Source organism: Salvelinus alpinus, chromosome 18 (assembly GCF_045679555.1).
Source record: "Salvelinus alpinus chromosome 18, SLU_Salpinus.1, whole genome shotgun sequence".
In the NCBI taxonomy this organism is placed as follows: domain Eukaryota; kingdom Metazoa; phylum Chordata; class Actinopteri; order Salmoniformes; family Salmonidae; genus Salvelinus; species Salvelinus alpinus.
In genome coordinates, this window is record NC_092103.1 from 5299841 (window position 1) to 5313465 (window position 13625).

Consider the following 13625-nt stretch of genomic DNA (forward strand, 5'->3'; position numbering starts at 1 on the left):
CTTTGGTGTTGTCAGAAAAAACAACCACAGGGGCCAGACTGTTCCAACAAAATAACTACATTAGCAGCGGCTTAGCCTCAGGCTAAATGAAATACATTTACAGCCACACCTTTCAGCATCAGCAAGCTCTTTTTCAATTGATGATTTCTGCCCCCTAACAGCTTAAACGGGGGGAAAATGTGGTCTGTTCTGATTTCACTATTCATATCAGCATTTGTTTTGTTATGAATCCCTGAGTTTTCTTTTGCTACAAGTTCAATTAGCCGAGTTTCTCTACTTACTGGAGACATGACGACAATGTCACCTTTCTGAGTATGCACCCAAAATGGAATCATGTTATCTGTACAGTGCACTGCTTTTGACCAGAGCCCTATTGGCCCTGGTCAAACGTTTGGCTCTATGTAGGCAATATGGTACCATTTAGGATGCAGCCTGAGATTCAGCTCTTGGCCTGTTTGTGATGCCTTCCAGAGGGGTAGACTCACTCTGTAATCACAAGTACATGCTTCAAAGATGAACACGTATACAAAACAAACTCTTCTGGGATGAGGTGACCAGCGTTTTTTTTGGGGGGGGGGGGTTTAAAAAAAGAAGAAGCCGAACCAGCACTGAAAAACACAAAGGCTTGAATCTCTCGTGTGACTCGTTAGCTAGGTAGGTGTGTTGAATGAAAAGAGGAGCGGTGTTATGTGATGATGACATAGTGGGGGCGGGTGTTGGGTGTCGCCAGTGTAGCGGGAGGCTGCCGTGGCGACGGCTGCATGGTAATGCCATGTTAACTTTTCCTCAGAGGTTGTTAAATCACGTTGGCATAGAAGGAAGGAAGCCACGCATACACAGTGGAAGCCCGCCCTGTTACTACGACAAAGCTGTAATTGGATCAGTCAGAACCCTCCCCTTTTCCGTGACCAGGGACTGTATTTGCTTACCAACAAGTTTTTATATTCTGTATCCGATTCATGATAGATTCATGTAATGGCTGGATTAAAACTGCCACTCTTTCAATTTTGTGATTTACGTTTTAATCGGCACACTGTGAAACATATGGTAACGTCGTCTGACAGAGTTTTAAAGGAGCGATTAGCCGGGCATCATCAGGGGGGTCATTTAAAGTAGTTAGGCTGCCTATAGGCATCATTAGGGGCCAGCTTGGCATCAGGGGTGATTTTAAATGGATGATCCCATGTCTTGTTTTGGGGCCTTAGAGAAGTGGGCAGATGGTAGAGTAGATGGAGTTAGTGATGGTCTTGTAGAAAGGAAATGGAGACTTCACAGTTTATGCTCTAAGAATAGTGGATGTCTTTCCTGCTATTAACAGACCTCGTCCTGTCCCGTGTTGTAGTTGGGCGTCCAGCCTGAGTGTATTAACTGTCGTGTCATCTTCCTCACCTATGTTGTGTTGTTTTTGTAGGGGGGCAACGTGGGACCTCCAGCCTGAGAAGCTGGACTTCAGCCAGTTCCACAGGAAACCCTTCCGGGGAACACCAAAGCACCTTACACACATCGACAGAGAGGGGTCAGTGCATCTTCAGCCTCAATTAAAAAATAAAATAAAAAAGTCTCCTTGACTTGAACGTAGAGGAACATGGTCACTCCTAATTCACTCGCTACCATTTTCCCTTGGCCCTAACCCTTCAATGTTTCCTTTTTGCAGATCTGAAAGCCCATACATCCCTCCCATTGATCCTCTTCCATGGGATAAACATGACAATGATGATGCTGGTCCATTCCATTACTACTTAGAACTGTAGGTGTCTGTAGCCTCTGCTAGACTCTTCCTGCCCCAGTTCTCTCAGCCTCAGTACTGGGCGTAGGCTCAATCTCAATGAGTCTTTCCACGATTCCTCACAACCTATCCTCACATCCTTCTCGACCATATTGGAGAAGGTCCAAGGGTCCCGCCACCTCAAACCTTCTTCAATGACTTTTGAGAAGGAGGCGAGGAAAGGGGATGTGAGGAAAGATGAATTGAGAATGAGCCACAGCCCACTGTATAAGGAAGTCCCTATCAGAGCCCAATCTACCACACCTGTTCATCCTGTCTCCATCTGTGTGTCTGTTTCTGTCTTTCAGGATGATGAAAGGCAAGTTTGAGTGTGACGATGGGATCAACTTGAACGACCTGGAGCAGTTCCTGCCAGGCCTCACCGTAAGTTACCAATCTTCTATCTCTCTCCTCTTCTGTAGATCAAGTCTTCTATCTGTATCTCTGTCCTCTATAGGGGCAGCAGGTAGCCTAGTGGTTAGAGCGTTGGGCCAGTAACCGAAAGGTTGCTGGATCGAATCCCCGAGCTGACAAAGTAAAAAAAAAAAAAAAAAGTCAGTTAACTCACTGCTCCCCAGTTGGCCGTCATTGTAATAAGCATTTGTTCTTAACTGACTTGCCTAGTTAAATAAAGGTTCAAAATTGTATAAATAAATAAAAATCCTCTTTCTGCTTTCTATCAAGACCATAAACTTACTTGTTGGTAGGGAGCTCCACCTGATGGTTAGAAGATTGAACAACCGTACTTGAGTGAAAGAAAGGTATTGAGTGTTCTTGTGTGAGTGGACTGACTACTAGTGGTGAAATGGTGTCCCTTTACTGCCACCCTGTGGTAGTTTCAAGGTAAGTTCCATCCATCCTCATCACAAAGCACTGTAGTGCTGATGAGACTTAACCTTTGCTGGATCTCTGTATCTATCTTACTAACGCTTGAAAACCCTAAATAGAACACATGCCTACGACCAAGATGGGGGTGTAACTTTCTTTAGCTCTGTAGCCAAGATAACTGTAAAACAATGCAATTCAGTCAACTTGAATCATCCCAAGGGGCAATTATTGCTGGCAGGAATAGGATACAGATACAACTAGGTTGGGTCTTGCATGTCTACAGTACTGCATCACTGTGTGCCAGTCGGGTTTATCTGCTCTGCAGTGGTCTGCTGACGGGCAGGATGTTGGCACAGGGGCACTGGAGGGTCATGAGGACAGGGCAGGAGACACACACACATCCCCCCCCCCCCCCCCACCCCACGTCACAGCCCTGCCAGCCAGCCAGCCATGACGCCATCCCACGCCAGGCCAAGCCAGTCTCCAGGCTATTGTTATCGTTTCATTGTGACCACCGTCTCCTTTGCCTGACTGCATTCTAAAATACACAGACGCCCCACAACAACGTAAGGGAAGGAACTGTGACTGCAAGGATGCAGATGACCCTGAAAGTAAAACTCAAATCATAGCCAAGAAAGTAGAAAATAGACCAAAGACAGTACCTCCTCAAGATGACTGAATATTAGTGTTTTATGATCATGCTTCGTCTACTCTGCAGTGCCTGATACTATTTATCATGAGACCTGGCAATGCCAGTCCTGTTTTCTTCACAGTGTTTGTCAATAGTGACATTCAGTGGGTCTGATGCCAATTGCCCTCTGTTGGTCTTAGTAACACAGCCACATAGCTCTTTATTGTCCCCTGCTAGGATCCTATGACCAGGACCAGCCAGTCAGTCCCTGGGTTTACCTCACTGATAACCTGACTAAATATAGCAGCAGACCACGCCAGGCCGCTAAGCCTCTGTGATTGACTGGAGCTCTGTGTGTGCAATGCCGTGAAAATATATTTCCACCTTTTCTGTTTTTCTCTGCATGTTTTTGTTCAATCAAAACCTAATATTAGATAAAGGGAACCTGAGTGAACATTTAGATTTTTATTTTATTAACAAAGTTATGCAACATCAAATGCCCCTGTGTGAACAAGTAATTGCCCCCTTACACTCAATAACTGGTTGTACCACCTTTAGCTGTAATGCCTGCAACTGAACACTTCCTGTATGGAAGAATTTTGGCCCAATCTTCCATGCAGAACTGCTTTACCTGACATTTGTGGGTTTTCGAGCATGAACTGCTCGTCTCAGGTCCTGTCACATCTCAATCGGGTTTAGGTCTGGACATTGACTAGGCCATTCCAAAACTTTAAATGTGCCTCTTTTCAGTCATTCTGATGTACTTTCATGTGTTTTGGATCATAGTCTTGCTGCATGACCCAGCTGCGCTTCAGCTTACGGACGGATGGCCTGACATTCCCCTTTAGAATGATCTCATGCAGAGCAGAATTCATGGTTTCTTTGATGGCAAGTCGTCCAGGCCGCAAAGCTTCCCCAAACCCTCACAATACCACCACCGCGCTTGACTGTTGCTATGACGTTCGAAATGTGGAATGTAGTGTTTGGTTTTCGGGCAGGAATAACGGGACCCCCATGTCGTCCAAGAAGTTCCACTTTTGACTTGCCTGAACATTCTTCCAGGAGTCTTGACGATCATCCAGGTGCTAGTTTTGGCAAACTAGAGTTGACTTTTTTTGGACAATATGGGTGCTGTTATTTCTGGCGAGAAACCCAAACGGTGCATTCCACAGTAAGAACCTCACACCAACGGTCAAGCATGGTGGTGGAAGCTGAAGCGCAGCTGGGCCACGCAGTAAGACGATGATCCAAAACACACAAGTCTAAATCAGAATGGCTGTAAAGCGACACATCGAATGTTTTGGAAGGAGACTGGCGTGCGGCTGGCGTAGGAAGGAAGCTTACTGTATGTTTGTTCCACTCTGTCTCCCTGATGGTGAAGGGCAGTCAGTGTCACGTTTGTGTGTGTGGCTAGAACGTGTGTACATCCTGCGAATCAGAATCGTGAATAGGAGTAGGGCTCGTCGTATGTGCAGCTTTGGGCCGTGTTCAGTAGGGATACACTGTTAAATGTTTTGGAACAGTGAGGTACTACCTGAAATCATCCAATAACAACACAGATTTTGGTCTGTTGCAAAATGTTTTTTGCTACAGCGTGCCCTACTGAACACAACCCTGATGTAGGCCTAATGTCTGAACCTGGCCCTGAGTGCAATGCAATGGGGAACAGGGACGCTGTGTGCAGACAGAACTCTGTGTGTTAATGTAATACTGACTAGACCAGTTAGTCAACAGTGACCTGCCACTTCCACAGTCTTCACCCTTTAGACTCTAGGGGGTAGTCTGGGCCAAGACTACGAAACCCACAACCCCCCTCTCCTCCACCACTTCCTCAGTCACTTCCGAGAGGGAGAACATCTCTGCAAGACATGTCCCTCGGGAGCCCTGCTAGCTTCCCTGGAATGCAGCTGATTGCTCCACACACTCACCCCTCCCGACCCTAGCGCCTGTGTTACGATGACAGTGTAGACATGTTAGATTCTTTCAGGATAAATCCCTGGTGCTGGAGTGAGACGCGCTTCATTAAAGATGAGTCAAGCCCGTTCCCGCTCCTCATTCCCGCTCCTGACATAGTTTACACTGGGAGTGGGTGTGTGTCATGTGGTCCCACCCACCCTTACCCTAGCAGAGATGGTTTACATCAGGTCAGCTTTAAGAGCAGGGCATGGCAGGGACCCCTCTCATGTTCCCATAGTTTATAGTGACAGACAGACGGACGGACAGCTCAGTCATTGGGCAGATGATGTCAACCGAAGACGTGCTGTTGTGACATACACAACTATATGTGCATTTGGCGGCTGATGTCAACAGGAGATGTGTTATTGTGACAGGCCTATACGTCTGTGTGCTCTGGGGCATTCTGAGCATGCATGTCAACAACACAACCCATCCACACAACTGAATTTGGTGTGATGTGTTTTCATACATTGGGCTGTCTGTGAAATTAAACCGTGTGTGTGTGTGTGTGTGTGTGTGTGGTACTGGGTAGGACAGATAATTGTGTCTGTAAATATGTACTTTTTTTTTAGTACCCTAACAACATCTAGTTGCCCTGTTCAGGGTTCGTACGATCATAAGTCCTAGAAAAATCATGGCCATTTGGAAATAGTGTATTCCAGGCCTCGAAAAAAATAATACAATCAGAAAAGTCATGGAAATATGTTTAAAATCGGTTCATGTAATTAATTTAGGGAGACTTTTTAAATAATGTGTCAATCGTGTAAAAATCTACATATCAGCCATGATCAGAATGACCCGTCATAGGCATGTCTCCGTGTGTACTGTATGTGCATCACCTGCATAGAGTATGTGTGCCAATGTGAATGGGCAGTTGGTGACGGAGAGCAAGGGAGACATTGCAGCAGCAGGTAGCCTATAAAATAATTCTAGACAACAGACTCTTAACTAGATTGTTTGTTCCCTTGCTAGTTATTTCGCTCTGACTATTTATCTATTATTAGCATGTGTTAACGTCATCGCTATGTCCTAAAAACTTTCCGCTGGCTTTCCTTAATAACCTCAAATGGCCAACGTGCAAAAGATGAACGGGACATGTTTCGGTTGTAAAACAATGTCTCAAGCACGGAATATTAGGAGATGAGAAATACAAAGCTGGGGTTCCCCTCTATTCAACAGTAGCCATGTTATTCTGACAATGTTAAATAAATATTTTTAGAATAGCCTAATTGACAAACAACTCCCATGCTGTCCAATTCATTGAAAGAGGGAATTATTTTAAGAAGACAGTGTTTTATTGCAATATTTTATATAAGGGTGGGCAACCATCCCCCAGGAGAGCGACTGGATGTGCAGGCTTTTGTTCCAGCCGTGCTATAACGCACCACGTTCTAAAAAATCATCTGCTCAGCAGGACCTTGATAAGCTGACTCGGGTGTGTTTGAGCAGGGCTGGATCAAAAGCCTGCACTGCACACCAATTAGCTGTTAGCTGTGTTTGACCATGTGTTTTGTACGGTAGCCTAACAATGCTGCTGTTCAACTTTGTGGGTGGTTAAGTGACTTGCTGAAGGGAGCAACGCCAGGAGATGATAAGTGGGATCAGAGACCACATTTATGCTTACTTTTTCATGTATGCATAGACGCAACAAATTATTGGTCATGGGAATTTGTCAAAGTGTGTGAACCCTGCTTGTTTGTGCGACTGCGACTTGTGTGCAGAAGTCCTCCGGCACCATTTTGATTTCAATGGGTGTTACTCGCATTTGCTCATGTTCTCTCTTTTCCTGTGGCTTAAAGGGCTCTGTTTTTGCGTTGACATGAGAGCCGGCTCGTCTGTTTCCGTGTACTTGCGTGGAAGCGTGCTTATGTCCGGTGTGCGCTCCTGTCCGTCGCTCCATTTGTTCTCATTAACTCTCAATGGTCTTATCAACCGAAGCCTGATGGAGATTGGCTGACCCCTGATGAAGACTAAACTAATGTTGGTCAACATCAGGGTGATTTTTATGTTTTTATTTAACTTTTTATTTAACTAGGCAAGTCATTTTAAGAACAAATTCCTATTTACAATGACGGCCTACCCCGGCCAGAACTGGACGACACTGGACCAATTGTGCGCCGCCCTATGGGACTCCCAATCACGGCCGGATGTGATACAGCCTGGATTCGAACCAGGGACTACAGTCTTGCACTGAGGTGCAGTGGGAGCTTATAGTAGATCAACTGTAGTTTTTCTCCCCTGTCTTCTGCCTCAGTCTCAGTGGGGCTGGTTGTTTTCCCAGGAGGGAGGAAGACTGATAACCTTATCCCAGATCACTTTTTTTCTGTTTTGCCACTTCCTATGGTCATTGTCATGTCAATGACCATAGGAGTTGACAAGATCAACACAAACTAATCTGGCCCCAGGCTGAGGCTTACCCTCCTGCACATTCTCTTTCTGGTGGTGCTTTGGTACCGAGCCAGTCAGTAGGGGCCTGGCGGGCTGACCGGTGGTGCCCGAGCAGGGACCACAGAGTTACTGAGGACACATCGGCTCCGTCCGCTCTGGTTCCTTCCTGCTGAACAAAGCGACCAGAGGGCCAGACCAAAGACGTCTCCTCAGACTGGCTGGCCCCCCCGGTCTACGTGCACCGGAGCAGGAGTCTTCGGTGCAGCCAGCCAGCCAGCTAGCCCTCATGACTCTAACTGGGGCCGGTATGTAACACAGGCCAGCCTGGGTCTGCTCCCTCCTCCATTCTTGTCGTCCTCCTTCTCCCTCCTTCACGTCCACAGTGGAACAATGTGGAGGTCAGTGCGGCGAGCAGCCCCGTCCTACTCCCTTTTCCTGCCATTGTCAGTCAGAGAGGAGAGCAGAGAGCTCGCTCTTCTCCCAGTGACCGACCACAGAAGAACTGTTTTTAGGGATCAGGGAACATGCTCTGGAGGAGATGTGTATACAGACACACACACACAATGTATTTGGCACTCCAACTCAATCACTGTTGTTTTCCCCGCTGCCATTTTTGTGTGTGAATTCATTCGTTAGTTCTTTATGTATTATGTCTTTATACGCCAAACCTCAATATAATATACATCAAAATTCTTTGACATTTAACAACACATCCAAGTTCATGAATGAATGTAAGACATCTGGGACTATGCGTATCAACACTTTCCACTCCATAATCATCACTTCTGGTGGTCTGATCCTGGGCATCTTATTGGTTGGCCAGACCGAGGACGATTGCATCATAATAGTCAGTCAGTCAGTCAGTGGCTGTTGGAGGTACCTCCCCTGTGGGGAGTGGGAGCTTGGCCTGGGCTGTGTCCCAAAGGGCACCCTATTCCCTTTATACTGCACTACATTTGACCAGCGCTCTATGGAGCCTGGTCAGAAGTAGTGCACTAAAGGGAATAGTTTGCCATTTGGGACACAGCTCTGGATATCCTGCACGCCATGGCTCCCCGATCCCCATTTTGGGTCATCCTCCTTCCCCTGTATTTATGAGACTGGAAACCAGACAAACCACACTGGCCTGATTTGAGATGGGAGAGAGAGAGAAAGAGATGGGAGGAATGGAGGGAGACGAGAGGAGCTGCGTGGATGAGATGGGACACGGAGGGGGAAGAAAGAGAGAGGAGGGGAGAAGGACTTGACGGGTGGATGGTAGAGGTAAACATAGTGTCTGTGTGGGCCACAACCGCCCACCCGCTATAGAGGCCCCTCTCTGTGCCCCTGCCAAACCAGACTACCAGACTACTGTGTGTCTCTGTGATTATATGACAGTCAGATATGGGCCCATTAGGCAGTGTTTTGTTCTCTCTCTCTCTGCCTCCCAGGCTGATCAATAAGATATCCAACAACACAATACAATTTAATCAATCGTTAAACATCATCCATTAATAGAATTCAAGTGTATTAGTTATAACCATTAGTTAAAACTGATTCATATGTGGCCTCTCTAGTGGTGCAGTGGTCTAAGGCACTGCATTGCAGTTGCTAGCTGTGCCACTAGAGATCCTGGTTCGAGTCCAAGCTCTGTCGCAGCGGGTTGCAACCGGGACGACCATGGGGCACAATTGGCCCAGCGTCGTCCAGCTTAGGGGAGGGTTTGGCCGGCGAGATGTCCTTGTCCCATCGCGCTCTAGCGACTCCGGCTGCGGGCCCAGCGCATGCACGCTGACACGGTCGCCAGTTCTACGGTATTTCCTCCGACTCATTGGTGTGGCTGGCTTCCGGGTTAAGCGGGCATTGTGTCAAGAAGCAGTGTGGCTTGGTTGGGTCGTGTTTCGCCTCTCCCGAGTCCGTACGGGAGTTGCAGTGATGGGACAAGACTAACTACCAACTGGATACCACAAAATAATTAATGTGTATGGTTATAGTTATAACTCTTTGTTTATGTATACTGAACAGAAATATAAATGTAACAATTCTACTGAGTTACAGTTCATATAAGGAATTCAGTCAATTTAAATAAAGAAATTAGGCCCTAATCTATGAATTTCACGGCTGGGCAGAGGCGCAGCTATAGGTGGTCCTGGGAGGGCATATGCTTACCTACTTGGGAGCCAGGCCCAGCCAATCAGAATGAGTTTTTCCCCACAAAAGGGCTTTATTACAGACATAAATACTCCTCAGTTTCATCAGCTGTCCGGGTGGGTGGACTCAGACAATCCCACAGGTAAAGAAGCCGGAAGTCCTGGGCTGGCGTAGTTACACATGGTTGTGAGGCCAGTTGGATGTACTGTCATATTCTTAAAACGACATTGGTGGTGGCTTATGGTAGTTTAATGTTCTGTCAGGTGGATGGATTATCTTGGCAAAGGAGAAATTCTCACTAACAGGGATGTACACAAATGTGTGCACAACATTTGAGAGAAATAAGGTTTTTGTGCGTATGGAACAGTTCTGTGATCTTTTATTTCAGCTCATGAAACATGGGACCAACACTTTGTATGTTGCGGGGACTGGGGTAGGGGGCCTGATCCCGGCCTGACTGAGTGAACTGAAGAACAGCAAAGCACTGCTCGACTCCCTCTACAAAAGTATCAATCCTCCAGCAGTCTCTCTCTCTCCCCATTGTCTTTAATCCACGGATCGCTGCCTGAGTCCTGATACTAGACTGGCTGCTCCACATGCATCCAGTGACCATTGGCCAGAGAACAAAGACAGAGAACATAGGGTCCCTGCCTGTGAATAATAAGCCATTCCACTAAACTAGATCCTGAATAATAAGCCATTAGACTACTAGACGAGATACTGAACACTCAAGCCTGGGAATAATAAGCCATTAGATTACAACCTGAGAATAATAAGCCATTAGACTAGACTAGAGCCTGAAGACAGGATAATAAGCAATTAGACTAGAGCCTGAGAATAATAAGCCATTTGATGTTTCTCAGTCCTGAGTCCAGAGTTGAGTTTTTCTAACAGACCTTCTGGAAAGGGATCAAGACAGACAAGGTTATGTAACAGACCTTCTGGAAAGGAATCAAGACAGACACGGTAATGTATAGAAATGTAATATCCATCTAGGAGAGATGAGGCAGTGGATGTTTAGATTTCACATTTTTGTGTTATCCTTATTTCTGACTCATCCATCCAGCAGGCCTATCTGATGGGACAGACTAGTGCTGATTGGAGAGGTGATTGGCTGGCTGTGTTGCAGGGCTTTGGACCCATGCTTTTAGAATATAATGACTCTTACGGGTGTGTTGTAATGCTTGATTATTCCACCAGTTCTAAGCATGCCTCATTTTCTCACCCATCAAGTTCTGTGGTCCAGTTGTTACTTGCGGGATCCCGAGTAAAAGTAGAACGTAGCTGGTGTTGCTAGGTGGTGGCTGTTTTTTGCAAAACTGTCAAATGTTTTTGGGGTCTTTGAGGTTGCCAGAGTCTGGTTTTTATAGCTGAGGCATTGTAATCCCTTCACTTCCCACACACAATCACGCACACAATGAGGTTGTACGGGTATAATGTTTGTGTGTGTTTGGATCTGTGTGTGTGTGTGTGCATGCATCCCTGTGTGTCTGTGCGTCTGTATGTGTCCACCCGCTCCCCCAGTTGATCCAGGGTTTGGACTGAGAGACAGAGAGCGGGTAGCCTATTGGAGGACTTGCCTGGCCTGTGGTGGAAAGACATTCCACAGCGCTTCCTGTTTTGGTTTGAGCGACGACGCTTCTCTTTCCCGTGTGCGCCTCCATTCGCCCGCCTGCCGTCTCGGCTCCGGGAATACCTCACTTAATGAAATAATGTGAGCCGTGAGGTCAGAGGGGAAACTTGGACCGACGTCTGTACTCGGGAGAAGGAACGTCCGTGGAGTACAGGACCCTGTGTAGCTCTGTGCTGCCTGTTGGCTAGCACCAGTTGGATAACATGGGCCATTCGCTTTAGTGATGTGTCAAGTTACATTTCTAGTTCCACATGCATTACACATGAAAGACTAGCGCGGGTTTGAAATGGGCAAGACAAGCAAAAAGGTATCTGTAATAGTGTAGTGTACACTTCATGTGAGAGACGAAATGAAAGCATCTGTGACCTATTTTTAGCCAATATAAATGACTTCTTGGCGGTTTTGCATTTCAAGACTTTGGCCTTACAATGGCTTGGGAAAGATGAGGGGGGGAATGTGTAAGACTTGGGCCTGGCCTGGGTAGAGAGGAGAGATATGTAAACAAGCGATGCCCTCCGAGCTGAGGAACTCACCGTGGCAGGCAGTGATGAAAAGTAGTTCTGTTAGCGTCAGCTTGGTTACAAGCAACATGGTCCAATGTTAGAGTCGGGACCAGGGAGGGGGTAGTGGTGAGGCAGTGAGATATGAGTCCTAGTATAAGATTACCAAACTGGGAGGGATGTCACCCTATTCCCTATATAGTGCACTACTTTTGGCCAGAGCCCAGGTCAAAAGTAGTGCACTATAAAAGGATAAGGTGTCATTTGAATCGCAGACCCCATCTCGAAACGCATAAAAAAAGGAATAGTAACAAGTGCTGTAGTAACAAAGCTTGTTTGGCTCTATGCCTTTGTAGCCCAAAGCCCTGAAGAAAAAGAGTTAAAGAACTGGTTCATTTCTTTCACTTTCCCTTTTGTGTTGAGAACCCCTCTGCATATTTTCATTACATGTGTCTGTCGTTTGAACAATAAGTTATTTACACTACTGGTCAAAACGTTTTTAGAACATCTACTCATTCAAGGGTTTTTCTGTATTTTGACACTTTTCTACATTGTAGAATAATAGTGAAGACATCAAAACTATGAAATAACACATATGGAATCATGTAGTAACCAAAAAAGTGTTAAACAAATCAAAATATATTTTATATTTGAGATTCTTCAAAGTAGCCACCCGTTGCCTTGATAACAGCTTTGCACACTCTTGGCATTCTCTCAACCAGCTTCATGAGGTAGTTACCTGGAATGCGTTTCAATTAACAGGTTAAAAGTGTTAAGTTCATTTGTGGAATTTCTTTCCTTAATGCGTTTGAGCCAATCAGTTGTGTTCTGACAAGGTAGGGATGTATACAGAAGATAGCCCTATTTGGTAAAAGACCAAGTCCATATTATGGCAAGAACAGCTCAAGTAATCTGAGAAACGACAGTTCATCATTATTTTAAGACTTGAAGGTCAGTCAAAACGGAACTTTTTTGTAGTCGCAAAAACCATCAAGCGCTAATGCTCTCATGATGACCGCCACAGGAATGGAAGACCGAGAGTTACCTCTGTTGCAGAGGATAAGTTCATTACCAGCCTCAGAAATTGCAGCCCAAATAAATGCTTCACAGAGTTCAAGTAACAGACACATCTCAACGTCAACTGTTCAGAGGAGACTGAGTGAATCAGGCCTTCATGGTTGAATTGCTGCGAAGAAACCACTACTAAAGGACACCGGTAAGAAGAAGAGACTTGCTTGGGCCAAGAAACACGAGCAATGGACAATAGACCGGTGGAAATGTGTCCTTTGGTCCGGAGTGTAATTGGAGATTTTTGGTTCCAACTGCTGTGTCTTTGTGAGACATGAAGGAGGAGGTGTTATGGTGTGGGGGTGCTTTTCTGGTGACACGGTCTGTGATTTATTTAGAATTCAAGGCACACTTAACCAGCATGGCTACCACAGCATTATGCAGTGATACGCCATCCCGTCTGGTTTGCTCTTAGTGGGACTATCATTTGTTTTTCAACAGGACAATGTCCCAACACATTTCCGGGATATTTTACCAAGCAGGAGAGTGATGGAGTGCTGCATCCGATGACAACCCCCCGACCTCAACCCAATTTTAGATGGCTTGGGATGAGTCGGATCGCAGAGTGATGGAAAAGCAGCCAACAAGTGCTCAGCATATGTGGGAACTCCTTCAAGACTGTTGGAAAAGCATTCCAAGTGAAGCTGGTTGAGAGAATGCCAAGAGTGTGCAAAGCTTTCAAGGCAAAATATATTTTGATTTGTTTAACACTTTTTTGGTTACTAA

The 13625-nt window shown here is 46.0% G+C and overlaps 1 protein-coding gene across 6 annotated transcripts in view; it reads left to right on the forward strand.

Annotated features, from left to right (window-relative positions):
- LOC139543579 (CBP80/20-dependent translation initiation factor-like) overlaps window positions 1-13625 on the forward strand; it is a 135294-nt gene that overhangs the window by 31296 nt on the left and 90373 nt on the right. For 4 of the 6 annotated variants that reach the window (XM_071349788.1, XM_071349789.1, XM_071349790.1 and 1 more), the window contains 3 exons: window positions 1412-1516; window positions 1655-1747; window positions 2074-2149. In XM_071349788.1, coding sequence (XP_071205889.1) covers window positions 1412-1516; window positions 1655-1747; window positions 2074-2149 — 274 coding nt within the window. The remainder of the gene's footprint in view (window positions 1-1411; window positions 1517-1654; window positions 1748-2073; window positions 2150-13625) is intronic. The other 2 variants (XM_071349791.1, XM_071349792.1) reach the window with 1 other exon arrangement.